Below are 23,659 nucleotides of genomic sequence, written 5' to 3' on the forward strand. Positions count from 1 at the left end.
AGGTTGTCATTGACTTCCTGTCACTGTGCCCTTGCTGATGGAGCACATACATTAAAAATGGAAACATTCCCCACTATGCCGCCAAACTGTTTGCACTCTACATGTAGCACCCCCCTTGCCCCTACACGAGCGTATCGAGTCTGTGCTGGCGTGCAGTCCGTGTCTGACGTGCTCTGATGAAACACCAAGCTGGCGTGTGTTTCAGATCACACTCTGAGCTGTTTGGGAAGACACCGGGGAGACAGAGAGTGATACACAGACAAGTGCACTGTGCGGCCAAAGAAAGGCCAGGCCTGCTCTGCTTCCCGTCTCCCCCCACCCCCCTGAGGCTTCCTGACCCAGAATAATATCAGGCAGAAAGTTTGCTTTCTAGGGCTTCTGAAAAGTTGCAGACACCTCGTCCTATATAGAGGACAGATCATTCATCACTCTCTTCTCCCGCTCTAGCCCCAATTCTGTTTTCTCCCTCCCTTTTATCAAACACCTAAATTTATGTTTTCTTCACCTTTGCTGCTGCATGTTAAGACACAATACACATTCCTAATGAATGACAGTATTTATTGTCCCACACTTCCTGCACCTGTTCCTTCTTGCTGCATCCTTCACCTGGAATGACTTAATTTTACTTTTCTGTAGTGCTGAGTGAAAAACATGCTTGTCTTTCATCTTGTCTTTATACAACACTAAAACAGAGAAAACTCAAGATAAAAGCATGTACCTGATTTACATGAAAATAAGTGTGCCTGTCAGTTACAGTGATATGTAAAACAGCTTTTTCATGTTTGTATTTTTTCCTATATGACTGCTTGTGATTTTCTGGCATCACCAAAGCAACAAGGAACAGGAAAGTGTTGACTTGTGCTAGTTAAAGAGTAAACAGGACTAAAACTGGAATGTCCAGTTGCATTTTTAATGATTCTCTGTGTGCCAATTAATCAAAAAAACAAGCGATGAAAGCCTGCTGTGGGATTGATGGTGGATAGATAGGCTCTTTTTTTACAGTGGGGCAGCAACAGTGTCATAATCCAAGCTTGCTTCCATATTGCCGCAGGCGGTAGCAATGCAGAGAGAAGCAAATAATCAATCATACACACACAGCCTACTCAATAAAGTCAGATGCATTCAGCTCTGTTATATGTGCTCAGCCTCAGGAATCATTAACGAATGATGCCAAAAAAAAAGTGAAATATTTCCTGAGCTGAACTTCCTCGTCTTTGCCTTTTGTTTACTTGTGATGCTCTGACAGCAGATTTGTGTAAACTCTGCTGTTTTTAATGACAGACTCGTACTGACACACTTTTGGGCCATTTTCAGTTTCAGTTCGAGAAGGCAATGCAGTGTTTGTGTTGATGTCGTGAGTTACAACAACGAGGCTTCTCATCTTTCATAGTGTTGTGTGGGCAGCAGATCCTCAGGGGAAAGGGAAAGATTTTATTACATAATAGCTCAAGATTTAAATTAAAAAAAGAAGAAAAAGAAATGGGAGGGAGGGAGGGGAAAAATGGCTGCGTCCACTTGACATTGGCTCGACATTTCTGGGTTTGCACCTTGTCTTGTGTTTCTCTGCACCCCTCAGAGACGGGGAGAGGCAGAGGAAAAATGATGTAGAGAGGCTGGAAGAATAGAGGGACGCACTCTTATGTCCCACTTTGCAAACTCTTTGCAGCCTACGCTGCCAAGTCAATGTTACACCTATTCCACCTCCCCTAAAGCTTTAAATAGCCCACTCTCCCTCCACAGGACAAACAGAGAAAAACACACAGCCTTCAGCACACTCTGCACCTCCGAATGAACATTTATTATCCCTGTTGCCTAAACATGGAGTCTGCATTGTGCTTTCCATTCTCGTGTGACCATTCTGTCATCAACAACTATCTGCAGAGAAAGAAGTATAAACACATGTCAGCAGGGCCGGCAGCTGTCACTGAAGGAGCTAAAATCTGTCTGGAGTCTTTGAGCCAAGACAGAGTGTTGTTTTTCTTTTCCTTTATGTTTAAAGGAACAGTTCAACATTTTAGGAAAATACTCATTTGCTTTTCTGCCAGATGTTAGATGAGAAGATTGATACCACTCTCACATCTGTATGACAAATGTGTAGGTGGAGGCGGAAGCTAGTTAGCTTAGCTTAGCATAAAGACTGAAAGCAGGAAGAAACAGCTAGCTTAGTTCTGACCAAACTTAACAAGATCCGCCCACCAGCGCCTCCTAGATCACTAATCATCATTGCATATCTTGTTTGTATAATCCATACAAAGTGAAAGGTTAAAACACATTTTCTTTCTGTTGTAAGTTTACAGGGGGTTATGTGCTGAAGGTTTGAGTTTCTTTTCTGGGTACAGTTGCCAGGCAACAAGTTGAGACTCTGGTCCAGAAAATATTCCAGCACACAACACCCATAAAATGAGCAATTTTGGTTTTTACACTTTGTATCCAGATATAACTTGTTCAGTGAGTGTTGAAGGTGCTAGTTGATTTTGGTACCTTTGCACAGAGCCAAGCTAGCTGCTCTCCCATGTTTTCATTTTTTATGCTAAGCTAAGATAACCGGCAGCTGCCTCCAGCTACGAAGTTTTGTGTGCTGACATAAGGGTGGCATTTCTCTGCAAGTACATTTCCAAAATGTTGAACTATTCCTTTGTGGGGCCATTTTCCTTGAGGCATGACAACATTTACGACAATCTTATCAATAAAAACAACATTGTGTCATATGAATAAACTTTAGATAAAAAGTCTGTATTTGCTGTAGCAGCATCATCACCAGACAGATTAACTTACTGACATGTCTGCTGCCTACTTTTATTTTAAATTCAGTCTTGGCTCTGCTAGTGACTCTCAGACACTGTACCTTTCCTCATTATTTATTTATATATTATTATATATTTATTACCTATCAAACTTGCTGTTAGTTTACTGTGACACTTTACTGTGATCACCTTTCCTGGACTCATTCATTATTCTTTTTAGACCCTGTCCATTCATCAACTAATCACCCAGCCTTACATGTTTATACATGCTTTGCCAACGGTAACCAACCCACTGTACACGAAACCTTGTGTGTCCTTTAAGATCCAACCATGTCACCTCATCTACCTATTTTATAGATATTTTAATGTTTGAATCAGTGGTCCCCAGGGTGGATTAGGTATAAATATGTGACGGTTTTACATTTTGTTCCGTTTGGGGGAAGTTAAATAGGAAACAGTGGAAACATTTTTATCAATGTATTTAGCCCTCTCTGAATAAGAAATATATTGACAAATAAACCAGTGATTTCCATCCTTTTTGGCATGTAACTGTCTAAAATGAAGCAGAGTCTACTTAAAAACATGAGTGTTTCCTTCTCAGATTCGTTTATTTATATGATTTTTAGTATCCAATATTTTAAAAGAGAAAGTAGAAACAGACAAAAAAAAAAAAATCAGCTTAATTTTAATGTTTTTCTTTCCTGCTCTTTCAGTCATCTTGCTACGTGTCTGATTTATCTTGGAAAACCATAGCATGGTCACAACCCTCACAAAATCTCCACCTATTAACACATCAATACTTTGCAATTACAAGCTCAGCTACAACCGATGCAACTTTCTCCTGACTATGCCCCATATGTATCAACTCCATGCATATGAGCATAGTCTCTGTGTGGATCTTCATCAAGCTCTCTTTAAGCGCTGCATGCTAAATTTAACATCCACCTGTTCTGCAGCCTATACATCCCATGACAGTGGGTATGTGTGGACGTGTATGTTCGCTAGAGGGAGAACAGAACGAGAGGGTTCCTTGAGCTTTGAATGTGCGTCTGTCAGAGTCAGAGAGGAGTCAGTGAGCAAAGAGGCCTTTAGTGCACACACACACACACACACACACACACACACACACACACACACACACACACACACACCTAGTCTCCACTATAGACTTCCTGTGTCTGCCATGAGTCACAATCTGCCTGTTATGTAAGTCCATAGAGGAGAGCGGGGAACACTGACACACCTGTGCCCTGTCCGCCTGCTCCTGGCAGGTTTCACTTTACACTGACTTACAGCACCACGCACAGCTTCATGCTTGTAAACTGCACCTTAACACTTAATTATGACTCACACTGCAGGAATGAATCTGCTGCATTCTTAAATTAGAGCTTTGTTCACTTCAGCCAATATTTCATTAGTGTCATCAAGATGAGAATAGCTCAGTTGGCATAAATGATTTTCTACCCTTGCTCATTTGTTCACACACATATATTTGGATGTGTGTGTGTGTGAGGGGGAGAATACAGGCATGAAATAAATAAAGCATGTGGATTATTTGGAGTGCTTATGCTAGTTTAGAAAAAGAAAAGATCCTTTTTGCCTGAAGAAGCCAAATCTGCCACCTCCTCACCGGCAAAACCTAGCTCAAACCTCAAAACTACCCCCGCAGCCTACCAGCCACGTGACCCCACCCCCTACCACACAAACGCTTTAGGTTGAAAAAACAAGAGAAGAAAGTCTTCCCCCACATACAAGGCTGTGCTGTAATCTAGGGCACACTCACCAGCAATGCAGATCTTTATGTGCGGGTAGAGTTGCCTGGGTAGTTTTTTTCAGTTCAGGTGATCAACAGGTTTGCAGTAGTGAACTATCATCATCATGTTAGTCACACAGGGGGAGGGGGCTTAAATGGAAAATGACATGTGTGGTTGAAGAGAATGTGAGCGTGCATAACAAATAAACTGCCAAGCTCGTGTGGAAAAATGCATTATAATAAATATTCAAAACAGGACAACTGGGTGCTCTGAAACCACTGGGGCGCAGACTGTGTGTGTGTGTGTGTGTGTGTGTGTGTGTGTACCAGGTAAACGTCACAGCCTGCCTGTTGAGAAAGCCTCTGTGAGCGGGCGCCACACTTCCTCAATCGACGGAATCACAGAGCGAAAAAACGAGAGGAAGAGAAAGAGCAACTTTTCGTCGTGCTGCGGTGAAAAAAGAACCAGCACCGAGGTTGCAGGACGAGGTGAGACAGCCACTGCTCTTCTTTTTAGTCGAGCTTTTCACAGACTTTGTTTCTTTAACCAACCAAGAGTTCGCAGAAAGTTGCTAAATGGTCTTTTTAAGCGCGCCCCTTTCTTCTTCTTCTTCTTTTTTATGTAGGGGGAAACAAACTGTAACGTTTACCCGTTTAACCGTAACCGTTGGCGCTAACGTTAGCGAGATATTTACAGTTAAAATGTACGTTAACTTACAGTAGTAACAGTTTGTTTACCACTTTTTCATGACAACTTCAAGTACCACCTAGCTGCTCTGATTTATCCTAATTATACACACCAACTTTTTAGAATAGCCGCCTGTTTTGCCTCGTTTTTGATAAAGTAGTGCGATAAAGTGGTGCGACGGAATCTGTGACCTGTCGCATTTTATGTTGCTATGGAAAAAACGGACCTTTTGACCACATATTGGCAGGTGATAGGACAACACACGCTGACCTTTACTGGCCACCACTTAATTACGCTAGTGTGACCGCATTTAAATACAGGTGGGTAACAGCCATTAATGTACCGTTAGCAATAGGCATGTTGTTGTGGAAGCACTATGGAATTCCAGTTCAGGTCATAAAATCTCACGGGTCACATAATACGCTGTAACACCGGGCGTGAGGAGGAGGAATGCGGGCAGGTCCGGACAGTGAGGAAAGGGGCAATCTGTTTCTTTGCTTTTAAATAAAGGGTTGCATTTGTTTGAGTCTGGCCGCAAAATGCCTGATGTGAGTAAGACGTGAAGTGACACTCTGTTCAACCAACTGACAGTCAACCACATCCTTCACATGTTATAAGAAAATCAAATGCGCTGACTGACTCTCAGGTCGATGCTGATCATCTCGAAATGATGCATGGGTCACAGTTGCGTTGTAAATCCCTGTCATAGAGTTTCCGTGCACTGTTCTAGTCTTTGGATAACGTGAATGATTTAAAACTTGCCAGAGTATGTCCATAGCTGTCACCACGTGTGTGCGTGCGCGCGTGTGTGTGTATGTGACTCAGAGAGGTACATGTGAGGACGTGTTGTTTCCATCACCGGCAGTACAAGTGTCGTTTTATGCAGACAGGCTGCATTGAGAGGTGCTCCAGAATAGTCTGTAGTGGTTTTACATCCACGTATCAGATCACTGCACAAGCTCTGTCTCTTTTTCTGTCTTTTACTTCTTCTCTTTTTTTGTCCTGTCATTTTTTTTATTCACCTATTATTTTATTATTTCAAACAGCTCATTATTAGTCTACACCTATAGACTCCAGGCTTGACATAGACAAGCTAATACTACAACTATGTTACAACAAGTACTACCTATATTATAGTTGCTTATCTTATATTTTAAGATATGGTGTTCAAGCGAAAGCTCTAGGCACATATTCTAGGTGTAATATTACTGTATAATAGCACAATTTAACCTTAGTGAAGGTACTTGGTACTCCTGCTAACAAACATGTTTTTCTGTTGCTTATCAATGCAGGTACCAGGAAGTAGAGAATATAAAAATGAATACTGGGAAGCCAGGTGGAAGTTTGCAAGTTACAGTGTGCTAGTGCATGGGACATAACTACGGAATTTAACAGAGGGGACAAATCGAAACAGCACATGAACCGTTTGCTAGGAAATCAATCACTACTGCCCTCAATCACACAGTGTGCTTGCTACTGATTAACTCCAAAAAACCCTGACTTCACAGCTCACAGCGGCAGTGAGTGTGTGAACATCACCGTTCATCACCACCCGTTCTCATACTTTTTTCCTTCCCTGTGTTTTTTTTTCTTTTCTGTGTCATACTTCTCTGGCCTCAGCGTGGGTAGTTTTGGGTTAAGGATTGTGAAAACTAGCTAGGCCTACTGTGGAGGGCTACATGCCTGGAATTAGATTAGCGACATGTTGAGACTAGCTCTGCCTTTGTAGCACAGACAAACACCTCTACTATTGCAGCTGCAACTTTGCAGAAGCTATACACACTGAAAAAAAACACACGCACACACTGACAGGGAACTAAACAAGAATCAGAGGCATAAGTGTGAGGTTGTACATTTGACATTGTGGTTGTATTTTATACAAAGACGTGTCAACTAAGAGAATAGGAATATAGAGCAGCATGAGTGTGACTGAAGTTCCTGGCTAACTCATGGGAGTGATGGGCGTCACCTTGCATTGCACATATAGAAATCGGTGGTGTAGAAAAAGTTGTGGCTCTGTCTGTACCACATGTAAGGTTATGCAAGCAGCAACTCATGCATGCAGAAATAGTGCCCAGCATGTAGGATGACATTGATCTCTCACCGGTATGTCACTATCACCACGTATTTCACCTCCAATGCCCAAGAGATACAACTAGTTTACTTGACCTTTAAATATACATATGTGTTTTTTCCAATAATTTAATCATTAGGTCCATAAAATCTCTATAAAATATAATGAGTCTTGCCTACAATGATGCTTTCAAACTGTTTATTTTTAATTTCTGGAAAAATCTTTAAAGTATTCAACTTACCAACTCAAGCCTCTTTCCCCCATAAAACCCAGTTTGAAAACACATTCACATTGGAAAAACATGAAATACAAAATATATGAAAAATACAAAATACAGATTACTACATTGATTTTTCTGAAACTTCCAACAGATACAAAAACCCTACAATAGTCAGTCCTCCACACAAAAGCAGGTGTTTTTGACAAGTGTAAAAATGTTCCTCCTCCATGTGGGTGTGACTAAGTTAAATGTCTCAAAGTGAGATGACAACGCACAAGAATAAATGCAAAGTCATGGTGGCAGTCAGAGCCAATTTTTTTTCCATTTGTGGCGACTTCTCTGTAGTTCAGTGGAAATCACTGTGTTTGTGTGTGCGGTATCAGGAGTATGTTTTAATTCTGTTCCTCAGACATCAACTAAAGGAGCAGTATCTTATCTGCTCTCTGATATTGTTTGGTCTCACAGTGTACATAGAGATTATGTAGTTTAACATAGACCTATAGCACTTATCTTAATGCTTGAACGTGAGCCAGCATGAGAATTATGCAACTATGTGTATGTATGCAATATAACAAGTGGATATGGTGATGAACTATGTCTCTGTGTGTAACTAGCATGTCATTATAGATAAATGTCACCAGGGTAACACTGTGTTTGTCCATCTCTGACAGCAGGTGACCCTGGTACTTCTCACCATGGCTCCTTTCTTGAGGATCACCTTTAACTCGTATGACTTGGGCATCCTGCCCCCGTTGGCAGACCCTCCCTTCTGTGCCATCAAGATGAAGGAGGCCTTGACAACTGGTGAGAAATTCTTTCACAGCCTACAATGCTCTGTCTTAGAGAAGTTGAAATCTCTAGGCTGTCACTTTTTCCACTATTTCCTGCACTGTATTGCGGTATTAATACTACACTGTACTAAATATTCTCTCTCTCTCTATCGTCCTTTTCCAAGAACGAGGTAAGACCCTGGTTCAGCGGAAACCTACCATGTACCCGGCTTGGAAGGCCAGCTTTGACGCACACATCTATGAGGGTCGTGTGCTCGAGGTGCTGCTGATGAAGACAGCGGAGGAGCCTCTGGCTGAGGTCACTGTCGGCGTGTCTGTCCTTGCTGAGCGCTGCAAGAAAGCCAACGGCCGCGCTGAATTCTGGGTAGGACATTACAGATTGTCCTCGGTCCCTGCAGAGCAGTTTCTCACGCTGTCTTTGTGTAACTGTCTGTGTGTTTAACTGTGTGTGTATGTGTCCAGGTGGATCTCCATCCTTCTGGGAAAGTGATGATGGCAGTGCAGTATTTTCTGGAGGAAGTGGATACAGGTGAAAGGAAATAAAATTTAAACATTTTCTTCTGTAATAATCTGTATGATTATTCATAGCTGTCTGGCTGCATTGTTTTCTCTACTTTAATACTTAATACATATTGTCAAAAAGCCCACGGTTTCAAATCTTAAGTACTTTTCTACAACATTAAATATTCATCACAAAGAAGTTAGAAGAAGTTAAAGTTTATGATAAAACCCAGTTATCATTCTCTAAGAGCTTAACAGTCAAAAACTCAGCTGGTGTTTTTCATCAGGACTGCGTGGGTGTGAGTTCAAGTTTTTTTTTTTAATTCTGATTGGTGCATTGGGGATTTATGACATCATTTCCATATTCATTTGAGCCTCGCCCACTTCAGTACTGAAACTGCTCATGTAAAATAGCCCAAACTGAGAACTTTGTGTCAATTTATGACCCCCCCCACCCCCACCCCCCCACCCACACACACACACACACACACACACACACACACACACACACACACACAGTCATAGTAAGATGCTGACTGTGAAAATAGGTTTTTAGGGCAAGAGAAGGAAAGTGGGTGAATAGTATAAAAATGGGGAAGAATCTTTTCTTCCTCTGTCTCAACTTCAGGATCAATCAGATGCCATGTTGATAAGGCTTTATCTGTAGCTCCTCAACCAGATTGTCTGTTTTACACTCACAATAGTTTTCATTCCTTTCATTTTTAACCCCACCCCCACACAAATATATTTACAGACTGTCTGAACCACAGTGTTTTTCCTTCCTATAATTCACAGGCATTCTCATGAGCAATTCCTGTGGCTCCCCATAGATCGTCTTTAAGGTTATCAATTTGGAACATAACCAAAATTAGCTTTGTTTTTGATCTGTGTTTCTTTATGTATTTGGAAGAGAGTAAGCAGGCAGCGAAGGAGGAAGAGGCTCCCACTCTGAACCGCAGACGAGGGGCCATCAAGCAGGCCAAGATCCACTTCATAAAGAACCATGAGTTCATCGCCACGTTCTTCAGACAGCCCACTTTCTGCTCCGTGTGCAGAGACTTTGTCTGGTCAGTGAGGCCTACACTCCAGCTCTGTAAACAAATCCTCAAGGCAGCTACAGAGGAACTCAGAAACCATTGATCAGATAAACTAAAACATTAGACAGAGTGATACAGGGAGATTAAAAACATAGCGTAGGGACTTCCTGATATTTGGCAGAATAACACACTCTCCAAGCAGGCTGATTTTTGTGAGTTAAACTTGAGTTACGCGACCTATTTGCTTTTGATGTTATTGTTAAAAGCAGTAAGGTCAACTTTCCCTTTAAGTTGTAACGTCTGTCTGTGGCAATGATAACGTTCACAGGGCCACAGAGCTCCACTTATCTGCTTTGAAGTCAAATTTGGTCTCACTGGAAAGGAAACTTGTACAAAAAGGAAACCCTGATACACAAATAAGCATGGGTGTGCTGCAGCTGTTCATTATCACTAACGAATGATTAATCAGCAAACTATTCACATTCACATGATCAAAGAATGATACAAATTGACCCATTTGTGTCTCTTTGCCTGCTGCAGGGGACTCAACAAGCAAGGCTATAAATGCAGACGTAAGTCGATGATTTAAAAACACTTGTGCTTTGTGCAATACAAACCAGTGCATGAAAATGAAACACTTTTTCACTGTTTTTGTTACCATTGTCAGTGTTCAAGATATGCTCAGATACTGAATCAAAGTTTACAAATCTCTTCTATCTTTGCTTTTTATCAGAATGCAATGCAGCCATCCACAAGAAATGCATAGACAAAATCATCGGCAGATGTACTGGTACTGCTGCCAACAGTCGGGATACTGTGGTACGTAACACACATTTCTGCAGTACACCATGTACTGTGAGTGTTCCCCATATGTCCGCTTAGTGTGGGCTTTTCTCACTCTGCTTTATGCTGTTGTATCTCTCCTCAGCGATATAAACAATGGTGGTTTCTTCATTGAACTGACAAGTGTTGGTAGGTCAGAGTTTGATACAAAGGCAGATACCAGTCAGGGCCTATTTTCAATGATCATCAATATTGGTGGATAAAAGCAATCAAAGACAAACTGACCCAGATGATAGTGACATGGGAATGATCAGGTACACAAACCCACACAGTGGATGTGAAGGATGGGGTGTGGTCTGAAAGAGGCACTTTAAATCAGAGTGGGGACAGACCTGGGAAGAAACAAGTAACTTTTTATTCAGCAGTGTGGTCACTTCTCACAGTATAAACTCAGAGAGGGAAGCAGAAGTCAAAAGAAAATAGAAAAAGATGAGACAAGTGCGCAGGGCTGTGAAGTATCACAGGCCACCGATTATTTTTCCTTCACCAGTCATTCATGGAGATGATGATTCCTCTTTGCTCCCTCAGTTCCAGAAGGAACGCTTTAAAATTGACATGCCACACCGGTTCAAGATCAACAACTACATGAGTCCAACCTTCTGCGACCACTGTGGAAGTCTGCTGTGGGGTCTTGTCAAACAAGGCCTCAAGTGTGAAGGTACAGTGCAGATATGACTGATCAGCTGTTGAAAGGAAAGTGTACTTCTGTCTTTAACACACTTAATTTCATTTTATTGTTTTTGTAGATTGTGCCATGAATGTCCATCACAAGTGTCAGGATAAAGTAGCCAACCTTTGTGGTATCAACCAGAAACTACTAGCTGAAGCACTTACACAAGTCAGCCAGGTGAGTTTGTGGAGACAAGTCTGACTCAAGTATCATACCACCTAATTAAATCACAACACAGCTCTTTCAGACATTATGGATATCTCATTATCTCTAACTCAGCTGTTAGTATACTCAGATGGGTTGATAAAATAGGACTTGAGGTTGAATTGTAGATAAGCACTTTGTGCATTTTAATACCCTTGCCCAGGGCTTATTTATTTATACTAACATGTATACTAACAGAAATGGCAAAAGTTGTTAGTCTGTAGGCCGTCTGAAGTGACAATTTACTTGGGCAGTGTCCAAGTACAAGGGTGTTACTGAACTATTTAGTGGCAAAGATACAGCAAAGAAGATGTAATTTAATGATTTAAGTGACAAACTAAAAAAAATGTTTAACATTATCTTTTATCATGTTGCATATATCTTTGTTATTGAAAATTCAGAGAAATTGCAGCATGAAGCAGGAATGAGTGACCATCCTAAAGACATATTGAAGAAGCTTTTCCAAAACATACAAATATCCTGATGTTGAAAGCTGTAAAAATTTTGGTGAATGGTCTGGCTGTGTCTTTAACAAAGTATCATTGTTGACCCTGACCATGATCCCAGCTGGATCCCCGTCATAACAGCTGAAATCTTGACCCTATTTTAGTCCTGAATCCAGTCTTTATCTGAGCCTATTGCTAATATTAATCCTAACACCAAGACCAGTCCTAACCCAGACAGATCCAGACAGAGCAGATCTGCTGACAGCTTCTTAACAGTAGTATCACATGACACTCAGTTCATTGTTCACTGACACATTATAATCCTTTGATTGTAAGCTGATTGATAACAATGGACTATCAAAATAAAGTGAAACCATCAAACTGAGTACCACATGAATGTGAAACTCCCAATCCCCAGTCCCGCGTGTGTTGACGAATTGTTCAGTGTCAGACACCTGACCTCAACGGGAACCTGAGCCTCCTGTCCTGGTGTGCTTAAGGACTGGCTCGTTTTGAAACTCCTAGTTCTCTTCTTCTCTTTTTACAGGCATCTGGTTTACAGCCAAATGTATGTAGTTTGGGGGACAGACGGGTCACACAATCAATACTCAAAAGAAGAATTTGACAAAATGTGCTCGCACTGGATAAACCACAGCTAGATGGGTAACCATTGCTGGGAAACTATTTGTCTGGCAGTTTCATGCTTATTTTTCCTTTTTATTTCTTTATTCCATCAGAAATCGTCCACTCGCCGTTCAGATCCAAACCTGCCTAATCTGCCTGATATTGGAATCTATGATGAAGTTAACAAACTTGCTGGACTGGAAATCAATGGTCAGTGAGTGTTCCTCTCTATGTGCATGTGAGCAGTAGCATAGTAAATGTTAAAGAGATAAACTGTTTAAAATTATTATGTGAATGAGTAATTTCTATTTGTTTGTCCATCAGACGGATCTCACTATGGCAGACTGTGGGAGGGGTCCAGTCCACGGCCTCAGTCTCGTATTACCCACCTGACCCGCATCAATGTGGATAACTTCATCTTCCACAAGGTGTTGGGAAAAGGCAGCTTTGGCAAGGTACCATGCAAACACATAAGTGTGAATTGAACTGAGAGACTGCTGTTGAGAAAAAAACAACAACCTAAGAGTGAGAATATAACTATGACTCAAGTCACTCAACACTTATCAGCTATCAAAACTGCACAGGAAACTGTGGGCCTCAGACAGAAGTCATGACTTAGATTGTAAGTGTTTGATTAAACTGTGAGCTGCAGCCACCTGAAATGGACCTATGGAAAACCTACATGGACCTGACTGTGCTTAAAATAATTTTCAATAAAGAGAAACCTGATCCAAAGGGGACCTGAGAACAGCCAGACCTGGACTGGGTCATGGTTCCATGTTGAGTGCCAATATTCTTCTCTTCTCTTCTCTTCTCTTCTCTTCTCTTCTCTTCTCTTCTCTTCTCTTCTCTTCTCTCCTCTTGTCTTTTCTTCTCCTCTCTTCTCTTCTCTTCTCTTCTCTTCTCTTCTCTTCTCTTCTCTTCTCTTCTCTTCTCTCCTCTCCTCTTGTCTTTTCTTCTCTTCTCTTCTCTTCTCTTCTCTTCTCTCCTCTTGTCTTTTCTTCTCTTCTCTTCTCTTCTCTCCTCTCCTCTCCTCTCAGGTTCTCCTTGCAGAGCTGAAGGGTCGTGGAGAGTACTTTGCCGTGAAGGCTCTGAAGAAAGATGTAGTGTTGATGGATGATGACGTGGAGTGCACTATGGTAGAGAAGAGAGTCTTGGCTTTAGCCTGGGAAAACCCCTTCCTCACTCACCTGTACTCCACCTTCCAGACCAAGGTAGTCCCTCTCCACCTCTGATCATTTCTCTGCTACTACACTGGTATTGTATATATATATTGGGATTATGTAAAAAGTACTGAAGTGAAACTTGTCTGCAGGAGCATCTGTTCTTTGTGATGGAGTATCTGAACGGGGGAGACTTGATGTTTCATATACAGGAGAAAGGGCGCTTTGAACTCTACAGAGCCACGTGAGTCACACCTGTCCCACAGATGTAGTAATATACAAACGCACAACCTGCCATTATTACTCAGCACTCACATGTTCGTGTAGCTGCGCAGAGACTCACTGAATAAATGAGCTGATGCAAAACAGATACTCATAAGAAGAGCCTGTGTTTACTCTCTCCATTTGCCACTCTCTTGTGTCTCTCTCCCATTATGGGTTTTTTTCTTTCACATGATACACTGAGCCCTGATGGACTGGGTCTGGGATGGTGTCCATTAGCTGCTGCTCACTAGCAGTCTGGCCTTGTAAGGAGAGAACAGCTCTTAGTGCCTGTGTACTGTTTGTAAGGGGATGTATCAGTTACTACCACCCACCACTCCACTCATGGCTCTGTGGGAATCCCTCCAGAAGAAAAAAAAAACAAAACAAAAAAAACAATACCACACACTGGGAAAAGAAAGTGTTATAAAGTCGCCTGTGCTATGGCCAACTAACTAAAGTTTTAAAGTGTCACATTTACAAACATAGTGATGAATGCTAAGAAACATTTCTCAGCAGGTGCTCCTAAGATGCACAAATCATATTCGAAGGCAATAAACAAATCTTTGACTACAGTGTTTTAGATTTATGTTGTTGAGACTGTGAATACAATTACCATAAAGCAGCACACTGCTTTGTGTACTGCTGTTTTGTTTTTAAAACAAACAGTGTGTTTGGGCACTGATCTCACTGCGCAGTCTGCAGTTACATCTCCTGTAGTTAAACTGGTCTGCGTCCTGGAACCATGAGATGACAGAAGTAATTCTCTACTTTACAAACACAGACACCTGATCTTGAGTTGGCATCCGCTTAAATCCTCCTCAGTCAGCGACTGTATTCAGCCTGGATGGATAGATTACCCTCAGTGAGAGACAGAGAGAGAGAGAGAGGGCTGTTCCATCATCTCATAATACATTCCTTTTTAGCGAAACGTGTTTGCATGTTTTTTTTTAGATATGTGTAAATGCAGTAAATAAGTTTGTGTGATGGTACACAGGCTGCCACAGTGGAATAGATCTCCTGGATTTGGTTATGCAATATTTTTCCTTGGGCAGTGGCTGAACTGCAGAGTTTCCAGTGACCTCTTTATCAGCACAAAGGCCCTGTTTTACTTGTAGTTACTGCTAACCTGCTGGTCCAGTGCTGTAGAGAGTATAGTCCATCGTCTCTTTCTCGCATACTGCTGCAGGCCCAACTTACTTACCCGTCATACATACAATCAACACAGAGACTTCATTTTATGTTGTTGTAGTCTTTGTAAGGTTGTTTGCAGAGCAGATGTGCATGTAAATATCTGTGTACACTTTCTAACTTGCTCTATGAAAGCTACATTTATAATGGTCTTAAGTGGTATTGTGTAGATAAAACCTGACAGTCTAGTCTGTCCTTGTCAGTTGGTCATTTACAGAGAGGGACCAGTTACAGCACTAGAGTGGAGGCTGCTCTTATCTCCTCTTAGGACTCAATCGTTTCACCTGACACAGATGACAAGGGAAGCAGGTCAGAGATAGGCTAATCTTTTGGCGCACAGCAGCTCTCAGGTTGCACATTATGAGAGTGTTATTCACCTGTCTCCTGCTCTATACAAATGTCCCCTTCAATAATTTAGCTCTACGCTGAAATGAGTCTGCAGTGACACCGGTCTTTAGCTGCCAACTCAGTAGTGAGATAGCTTCGGTGCAGGCCTGTAGCTTTCCACCAGAGATGAGTGGTTAATATCTGTCTGTCTCTGTCATCTTTGTCTCTCCAGGTTCTACTCAGCTGAGATCATTTGTGGTCTACAGTTTTTACATTCCAAAGGCATCATCTACAGGTCAGAGCAAAACGCTTATTACATCTGGGTGGACAGTACATACACTTAAATGATCACACTCGTGATTTATCATTTCACACACAAACTAGAATTACCATATTCTTTACAGTGCAGCTGACTTTTGTGGATTATTCTCCTGTCGTCCACAAGACCGTTGATTTCAGTTCAGTGCATTGTGAAAATTTGCAGAGATTCTAAACTTGCTTGGTTAGGTAATCCCACGCATTATGACACTTTCTTCCTGAAAGTTTCATTATGATTGTGTGGTAATGCAGTTGTGAGCAGGGACTGCTGAGAGGGCTGTCGTTGTGGGTGCAGTCCAAAAATCTAACTCAGAAGAAAAATGTTGAAACATGGAGTCTGTGAAGAAAAATTTGTTCATTTCTTGCAGTAAAAAAGCAGGAATAGTGTAACTGCTCACAATTGCATAACCAAGAATAATATAAATTTTACACTGGACTGAATATTCACTTTGATGACTTTTTAAAGCAAAAATGCCCCCAAAAAACTCTGATTTATTTTTGAAACCCAAAGATATTTAGCGATAATCAACTAAATATCTGATTTGACAAAGCAAGACATTTGAAGACACCACCTTGGGCTTAAGGAAATTTTTGAAATTACCTTTTTATTGTTTCCTGAGTTTTTATAAACTAAATATTTAATTGAGAAAATAATTGCCAAGTTTCAGTAGTTTCAGCCCTAAACTCAGGCAAGTTTCAGGTATCTACCACATTTTGACTTTCAAATTACAGGGAATTTAACCGAAACCAGCGGCTGCCTGGAAGTAATAGTTAAACTTGAGTAAATTAAGCACATGCAGCTTTGAATTAATACAGAATTCATGCAAAAATCACTGCTATGGTCCATAAAACCATTTTGTAAGTCAAGAGTAATGAGGTTTTTTCTGGCTTGAGAGATGCTCTAAAGCAGCGAACATTCAACATTCACAGTCCAGCTGGCAAAACAGTTTAGGCAGATGTAATCCTCTAAAAATTAAATAAAACATGCAAACAGCAAGTAACGGTGTAAACTCTTGGTTATGTGGTTGACTTATTGTGATAAACAGAGAATACTCAGATCAGTCACGGTCTGTTATTGTTTTCACTTGTGTTTATTGCCATTCCTGCTGTGATTGTTTTGTTTCCAGGGATCTTAAGTTAGACAATGTGATGCTGGATCATGAAGGACACATAAAGATCGCTGACTTTGGGATGTGCAAGGAGAATGTGTTTGGAGAGAATCGCGCCACAACTTTCTGCGGCACTCCTGACTACATCGCTCCAGAGGTGCAGTGTTTCACATTTAGAGATACGCTTCTGCTCTGAAATATTCACATCTGCAACTGAGTTGATTTTATCCTTCTGTGTGCAAAACAAGTATCATAATTCTTATTTATTATATTTTGTTTCTACTCAGATCCTGCTGGGACAGAAATACTCGTTCTCAGTCGACTGGTGGTCGTTCGGGGTGTTGCTGTATGAGATGCTGGTTGGACAGTCGCCTTTTCATGGAGATGATGAGGATGAGTTGTTTGAGTCCATTCGCATGGACACTCCCCACTATCCCCGCTGGATCAACAAGGAAGCCAAGGACCTGCTTGAACGGGTCTGTATTATACTTCTCATACAAACCAATGGGATATTATTCATGGGAATATGTGGTACTTCCATGATTGATAATTTTTTATGATTTAAATCTAAGGATGACGTTAATGAAATTTATCAAATCAAATTGGACAATGTCAGTCAGTGCTGTTTTTATGTTGTGATGATGCATATTCCTTACTTATGCTTACTGTTTCCCTGCAGTTGTTCGAGAGAGACCCCACCCGCAGGCTAGGAATCGTGGGTAATATCCGTTTACACCCCTTCTTCAAGGCCGTTAACTGGCAGGCCTTGGAGAGGAGGGAGGTTGAGCCCCCCTTCAAACCCAAAGTGGTATGTCTCACACATAAATCAGTTGGGGTTAGACTGTGATAAGATATCATTACATACATCTGCAATCAAGTGATGTGTTATCATTTATCTGATATACGTTTGTGGTCATTTACAGAAAGCACCGAATGATTGCAGCAACTTTGATCGGGAGTTCCTCAGCGAGAAGCCTCGTCTCTCCTACAGTGATAAGAACTTCATAGACTCCATGGACCAGTCGGCGTTCGCAGGTTTTTCATTCATCAATCCCAAGATGGAGCATCTTTTAGAGAAGTAACTGTTTTAATGACAGTCAGACTCAGGTCACATCTCTGCTGTTTACGGGACAGTTCACTTACTCTGCTACAGATGAGTGAACAGTTTCACAATCAGCATTTGTGTAATCTTATTTTAAGCACAAACTATTCTACTTGGGTACGTGTAGACATGGTAAGAGTAGAAACGGGCCCTTGTACTGTATATATTGATGTTACTGTATTTGTGTGCATGCTTATTATTTGTCTAGGCTGTGAAGGCCTGTATGAGTAATAATATTAGGGCAGAAGGCTGAAAATCCTTACATTCCACTTGACGTCACTGCTACCATCTGCAGCCATTCTGTGTCCCTTTTTGGTAACATTCAGTTAAACCCAACTGGGATTGAAAAATTATGAGCGGTGAATGAAACCCATAGGAATAAATTGTACTGTATACTTCAAATATAGATTGTGTGAATGAGGTGACTGCATGTAAAGAAATCTCAGACCAACAAAAACACCTATCCATGTTTAAATATAGCTTAATAATGAATGTTATCTGTCTTTGAAACATCTGATTTCTTGCCTTTGACTGGATGAATCATGTCTTGCTGATAAAGAAGAACTTGTGGTTGTATGGTTGACTAAACAGTGCCATGAAAAGATCAAATTCAAACAGAGCCACATCTGGTCTCAGCTGTATAGAGAGGGTTTATCTGTGGATGGGGGCGGATTGGGTGCAGCCAGGGGTGCAAAAAGTTCAGTAATGGTACGTGACTGTAAACAATGAGTGGGCGGTCACTGGCAGGCTGTATATAGATAATGTATATGTACAGTATATTGTTGTAACATGTATATTGGTTCACTAAGGATGTACTTTTTTTTTTTTTACTGTCTCCATCTTTTACATCTGATTAAAAAACCATCAACTCTCAAGTTGGATGTGCTCCTTTAAAACATCTGCAGTTGTTTCTATGTGGTCCTGGTTCCATGGAGGATGCAAGTTCTCAAAAATGAGAGGGATTTTAGAGGTCAGGATCAGGGTTTAATTATAGTGCAAGGTCAGATGTTTGTTATTGCTGTATTTTTGTGTTCTAATGGATATTCACTTGGGGCTCGGGTAATTTACATTTTAAAAATAATTGTGTGATTTTATCATTATTTATTTACTTACTTTTTTGTTTGTTTGTCAGACTTTGTTTTTATCTTGGAGTTGGAAACATGTTTTCCCTTGAACTGATATTTTAGTAGCTCCATTAAACCAAACCAAGAATCAGTATTAATAGACACAACTTCACCAGCAGCATCTACAGTAAGCAGTTTGCACTTATTCTCTTAAGAAACTGAAAATATTCTTATTTAGACTGGATAGGTTTTGGCTTGATGAGACTACCTTTCTGTGAAGTCTGACAAACTTGAGTTACCTTGAAATCCAGAATTGATGCCTCTAATCCATGAGCCCTCCTGTAATAGGATATCAGAAGTGTCTCTGGTTCAGAAAGTGCTTGTGTTAAGACAGCAGCTCTCCCTTCATTATCAACAAGTGGATGGGTTCATAGTTAATTTCTAATCATGGAATATTCATCAGCAAAATTAAATGGGGTTGGTACAGACACCACTGGGGCTTGAAAAAGTTATATAGACATGGTCCATATGTGTGGTGTGACTTTAAATAAAACTGAAAAGCAGAAGTGATTAATGCTGCTTGTAATGTTTTTATAGCCTATAGATTTTAAAATCTGTTTGAAAGAAGAAATCGACTTTTTCAAGACTTTTTTCTTGAATTTACCTGAAAGCATTTACCTGGTGACAAACATTTGCTCATTCCATGGAGGCAAATGCACACTTCAAGGGATCTAACTTGTTTACGACAGTCAGCTCCTATGGGTTATCAAAAGGATGGTTACGCCCTCTAGCGGCACTACGCTGAACATACTGCTCTTTGACGTCAGCGCGTAACGTGTCTCCATAAAATGTGTACGGAAGTGTCACCACTGCTACCTTCGAGCCTCCAGTTTTTACCTCAGTTGTCACCTTATACTCGATTAATAGGAATAAGGGGCAATTGTTATTTGGTTTACAGGCAGCCGGTTTTCACATAATGTCTTCATAATGATTTTCCTTCGCTGAAAACAGCGGATATTCAGTCAAATTCAGGCTTGATAAAAGTTTCCAGCGGAGCAGAGGAAGTCCACAATGAGCTCTCAGGATGTACTGAAGAATGCGTCCACTCTAGCATCGTATAATGTGTTGTTACAGGTACATGTACGCACTCAGCCCAGTGTTTTAAAGTCCTGCCAGCTGATATTTTGCCATGACACGTTTTCCTGTTTTTTGTTTTTTCCAAATCTCAGGTGATGTTCCGCGTGCTTACCTTCTTGCTGAATGCATTCACATTGCGGTTTGTGTCCAAAGAGCTGATTGGTGTTGTCAATGTCAGGTAAAGATGGCAGTTGCTGCTGTGATTGGAGCACAGTGCTCACACTATTTCATTGCACCAGCTGCTGTAATGGGAGTTTTCCTGTGTCTTTATGCTGCAGGCTCACACTACTGTACTCCACATTAGTGTTTTTATCCAGAGAGGCTTTCCGGAGAGCCTGTCTGAGTGGGGGATCTGGGAAAAACCACAGCTGGAGACAAATTATCAACCTGCTATGGCTGACGTGAGTTAGATTCACTAAATCATTTCACTCAGGAGTTTGATCTTGTGTACTCAGCATGTTTGTGTCTTGCCTTTTTCCCCCTCAGGCTGCCTCTCGGTGTGTTATGGGCGGTCCTGCTGGTTTGTGTGTGGTTGTGGCTCCTGGAGGTCCCAGATCCCCAGACTGTCCCCTACTACGGCCCTGCTGTGGTGTTGTTTGCCTTGGCAGGAGTGCAGGAGCTCCTGGCTGAGCCCCTCTGGGTCTTGGCTCAAGCTCACATGTTTGTCCGCCTGAAGGTGGTCGCTGAGAGCTTAGCAATGATTGCTAAGTGCAGTATAACTGTGGTGCTGGTCGTCTCTGCCCGTGAGTGGGGCCTTTACATCTTCTCTGCTGCTCATGTAAGAAATCAGCTGAAGTCTCTGTCATTATTTCTGTAAACATGTATTTCATATTTAATCATTTCAGTCTTTTTATAGTTGTTGTACACAGGATTCCTGGTGCTCTGCTATGCTGTTTACTTTATTCGTTTCCTGGGCTCTAAAGAAGCAAAAAAAAAGAGTTTTCCTTTCCACCGTGTTGGAGATCTTTTGCCCTGTAGAGAAGATGGAGAGGTAGGAGAGTTAAAAATAAAAAAATTTAAAAAACACAAAAAACTGATGAGTTTCAAGATGTGCTGTTTACAAATTTCCCTGTTGTGGGACTAATAAAAGATTGTCTTATATATGACTAATTATCCTAATCTTTTGTTTTTGCAGCCGCTGGTTGACTGGACTCTTGCACGACTCACATGGAGCTTCTTCAAGCAGTCCTTCCTGAAGCAGATCCTGACAGAGGGTGAGCGCTACGTCATGACCTTCCTGAACGTTCTCAGCTTTGGGGACCAGGGCGTTTATGATATCGTCAATAACCTGGGCTCTATGGTGGCGCGCTTCATCTTCTTGCCCATCGAGGAGAGCTTCTACATCTTCTTTGCCAAAGTTCTGGAGAGAGGACGTGATGTCAAAAGTCAGAAACAGGTTTGAATTTTGGACATAAACACTGCATACACATTTGTGAACGGCTGGTGAGAAAGCCGTGTGTCGATGTTACTTCGTATTGTGTCTACAGGAAGAAGTCGCCATTGCAGCTGATGTTCTGGAGTGTCTGCTGAAGCTGGTGTTGGTGATTGGTCTGATTATCACAGTGTTTGGTTACGCCTTCTCTCACTTGGCTCTGGACATTTACGGCGGCTCTCTGCTGAGCAACGGAGCAGGTCAGTGAGCTATGACCCAGTCACAGGAGATGGCAAGATATTACACATAACAAGCGTGAAACTCTTTTTTGTTTGGTATTCTTAGTCATATTGTTCTTATTTTTGTTAAAGGGCCTACTTTGCTGCGATGCTACAGCTGCTACGTCCTCCTGCTCGCTGTAAATGGTGTAACAGAGTGTTTTGTATTTGCTGCCATGAGCCAAGAAGAGGTTGACAAGTAAGAATAGAAAAATACACAGACACGCAGATGCAGTTATCACACAGTATATCATCTGTCAGTTAACTCTGTGTTTGTGTTTTGTCCTCAGGTACAACCTGGTGATGCTGGCTCTGTCTGTGTCTTTCCTCTTCTTGTCCTACATGCTGACCTGGTGGGCTGGAGGTGTTGGTTTCATTCTGGCAAACTGCCTTAACATGGGCCTCCGCATCTTACACAGCCTGCTTTACATCCACCACTACTTCCAGTCCAGTCAGTGGAAACCACTGCGAGGCCTGTTGCCCTCCCCACTCCTGCTACTAGCACTTGCCATCAGTGCAGTCGTTACAGCAGTTTCTGAGGTACATTGTAATGAACTGCAGCAGACTGTAGTATTTTTGTAATATGTGTTAAATCAGTGGCCCTAACTCAAGCTTCTTTTATTCTCTGGTTTCAGAGTGTTTTCTGTTGCGACAGCGGCTGGTTGCTGAGGTTCGTCCATATTGGCGTGGGAGCAGTGTGTCTACTGGGTGTCCTTGTAGCTGTTCTTCTCACAGAGACTCGCCTTATTCAGTTTGTGAGGACTCAGCTGTTGCCCCGGTACAGAAAGAAACACACGTAAATTTGACTGAAAATGGAAAAAAACTTCTGTACTGCTACAAACAGTAGTTAAAAGTTGATGGATGACTACTGGCCTTGTGAAAGCAACAAGGAAACATCTTTAAACAGACCTTTTGAGGGTGAGCGTGAGTGTGTGTGTGTGTGTGTGTGTGTGTGTGTGCGCGTGTGTGTGGTGTAGGTAAAATCTAAATCGGTTTACACTGTTACGAATATGGAGACAAAAGTTCCCGTAATGTAAATCATTACATTTTAAGGTGAAGACATTACGGTTATGGTTAGGGTTAGGAAAGTCAATGTAATGTCCCCAGAAGCCATGGAGACTCTGTGTGTGTGTGTGTGTGTGTGTGTGTGTGATGTTTTCACTGTAACATTCCTGCATTGGCACATGCAAGTATGAGGAAAACTTGTGGGAGACTAACTGTGGGAGAAAAGAAGATGAATGTATTTTTAATTTGCTACAGGGACAGGTTGTCCTACACAAATAAAACAAGAACTAATTAATTCATATTTGTGGTGTTATAAGTAAAATGTGTAAAATGTTTGGATATCAAATGACCAAAAACCAGCATTTGTCATATATACTTCTGATTATTTTGGAAAGTTCCAGCAGGCCATTAAGGAGAAATCAGAATCTCATTACATAACGTAAGACTACAAATCTTTAAAGTAAAACCTGTGTAAATTATGGACACTTGCTTGATACACATTTGATTAAATTTAATACAGTTAATTTTGGCTTTGATAACTCACCAAGGATTTGAGTTGTAGTTTGTTTATGAAAAGCGTTTGGGATTTAATTGAACACTTTGTTTCAGGGTTTCAGTTGACTGATCTCAGAAGCTTTGCCTTTTCTGTTATGTACACTGCAAACAATGAATATGCATCTTCACTCGAATCCCGCCTTGATATATTTTGTAGGTCAAAAAATTTTTTTTTCATAGCC

General features: G+C 41.3%; 2 protein-coding genes across 3 annotated transcripts; both read left to right on the top strand.

Annotated features, from left to right (window-relative positions):
* Window positions 1-4,823: 4,823 nt before the first annotated feature.
* On the top strand, window positions 4,824-18,941 carry prkcda (protein kinase C, delta a). Of its 2 annotated transcripts, none has more exons than XM_018673524.2 (18): window positions 4,824-4,986; window positions 8,154-8,283; window positions 8,435-8,634; window positions 8,733-8,799; window positions 9,682-9,838; window positions 10,349-10,380; window positions 10,542-10,627; window positions 11,180-11,309; window positions 11,398-11,498; window positions 12,709-12,805; window positions 12,920-13,050; window positions 13,636-13,809; window positions 13,911-14,002; window positions 15,770-15,832; window positions 16,983-17,121; window positions 17,252-17,440; window positions 17,644-17,772; window positions 17,888-18,941. In XM_018673524.2, exons 2-18 carry the CDS (start codon window positions 8,175-8,177, stop codon window positions 18,044-18,046), a joined length of 2,055 nt encoding a protein of 684 aa, XP_018529040.1. In that variant the 5' UTR covers window positions 4,824-4,986; window positions 8,154-8,174; the 3' UTR covers window positions 18,047-18,941. The 2 variants fall into 2 exon arrangements, with proteins under 2 accessions (XP_018529040.1, XP_018529039.1); XM_018673523.2 differs by having other exon boundaries at window positions 4,825-4,986; window positions 8,151-8,283.
* Window positions 18,942-19,973: 1,032 nt separating this feature from the next.
* rft1 (RFT1 homolog) lies at window positions 19,974-23,221 on the top strand. The gene is made up of 10 exons (XM_018673528.2): window positions 19,974-20,264; window positions 20,360-20,445; window positions 20,546-20,668; window positions 20,754-21,045; window positions 21,124-21,258; window positions 21,403-21,663; window positions 21,755-21,899; window positions 22,011-22,116; window positions 22,208-22,457; window positions 22,553-23,221. The coding sequence occupies exons 1-10, from the start codon at window positions 20,202-20,204 to the stop codon at window positions 22,715-22,717; spliced, it is 1,626 nt and encodes a 541-aa protein (XP_018529044.1). The 5' UTR covers window positions 19,974-20,201; the 3' UTR covers window positions 22,718-23,221.
* Window positions 23,222-23,659: the final 438 nt, after the last annotated feature.

This window comes from Lates calcarifer, linkage group LG12 (genome assembly GCF_001640805.2).
Source record: "Lates calcarifer isolate ASB-BC8 linkage group LG12, TLL_Latcal_v3, whole genome shotgun sequence".
NCBI lineage: Eukaryota > Metazoa > Chordata > Actinopteri > Centropomidae > Lates > Lates calcarifer.

What these genes read in the sequence shown, in the direction of transcription:
- prkcda (XM_018673524.2), top strand. Translation starts at nt 8,175, where the DNA reads ATGGCTCCTTTCTTGAGGATCACCTTTAACTCGTATGACTTGGGCATC. An exon ending in TTTGAACTCTACAGAGCCAC is followed by an intron (nt 14,003 to 15,769) that starts GTGAGTCACACC and finishes TTGTCTCTCCAG; the next exon opens with GTTCTACTCAGCTGAGATCA. An exon ending in CCCCCTTCAAACCCAAAGTG is followed by an intron (nt 17,773 to 17,887) that starts GTATGTCTCACA and finishes GGTCATTTACAG; the next exon opens with AAAGCACCGAATGATTGCAG.
- rft1 (XM_018673528.2), top strand. Translation starts at nt 20,202, where the DNA reads ATGAGCTCTCAGGATGTACTGAAGAATGCGTCCACTCTAGCATCGTAT. An exon ending in CGTATAATGTGTTGTTACAG is followed by an intron (nt 20,265 to 20,359) that starts GTACATGTACGC and finishes TCCAAATCTCAG; the next exon opens with GTGATGTTCCGCGTGCTTAC. An exon ending in CCTGTAGAGAAGATGGAGAG is followed by an intron (nt 21,259 to 21,402) that starts GTAGGAGAGTTA and finishes TTGTTTTTGCAG; the next exon opens with CCGCTGGTTGACTGGACTCT.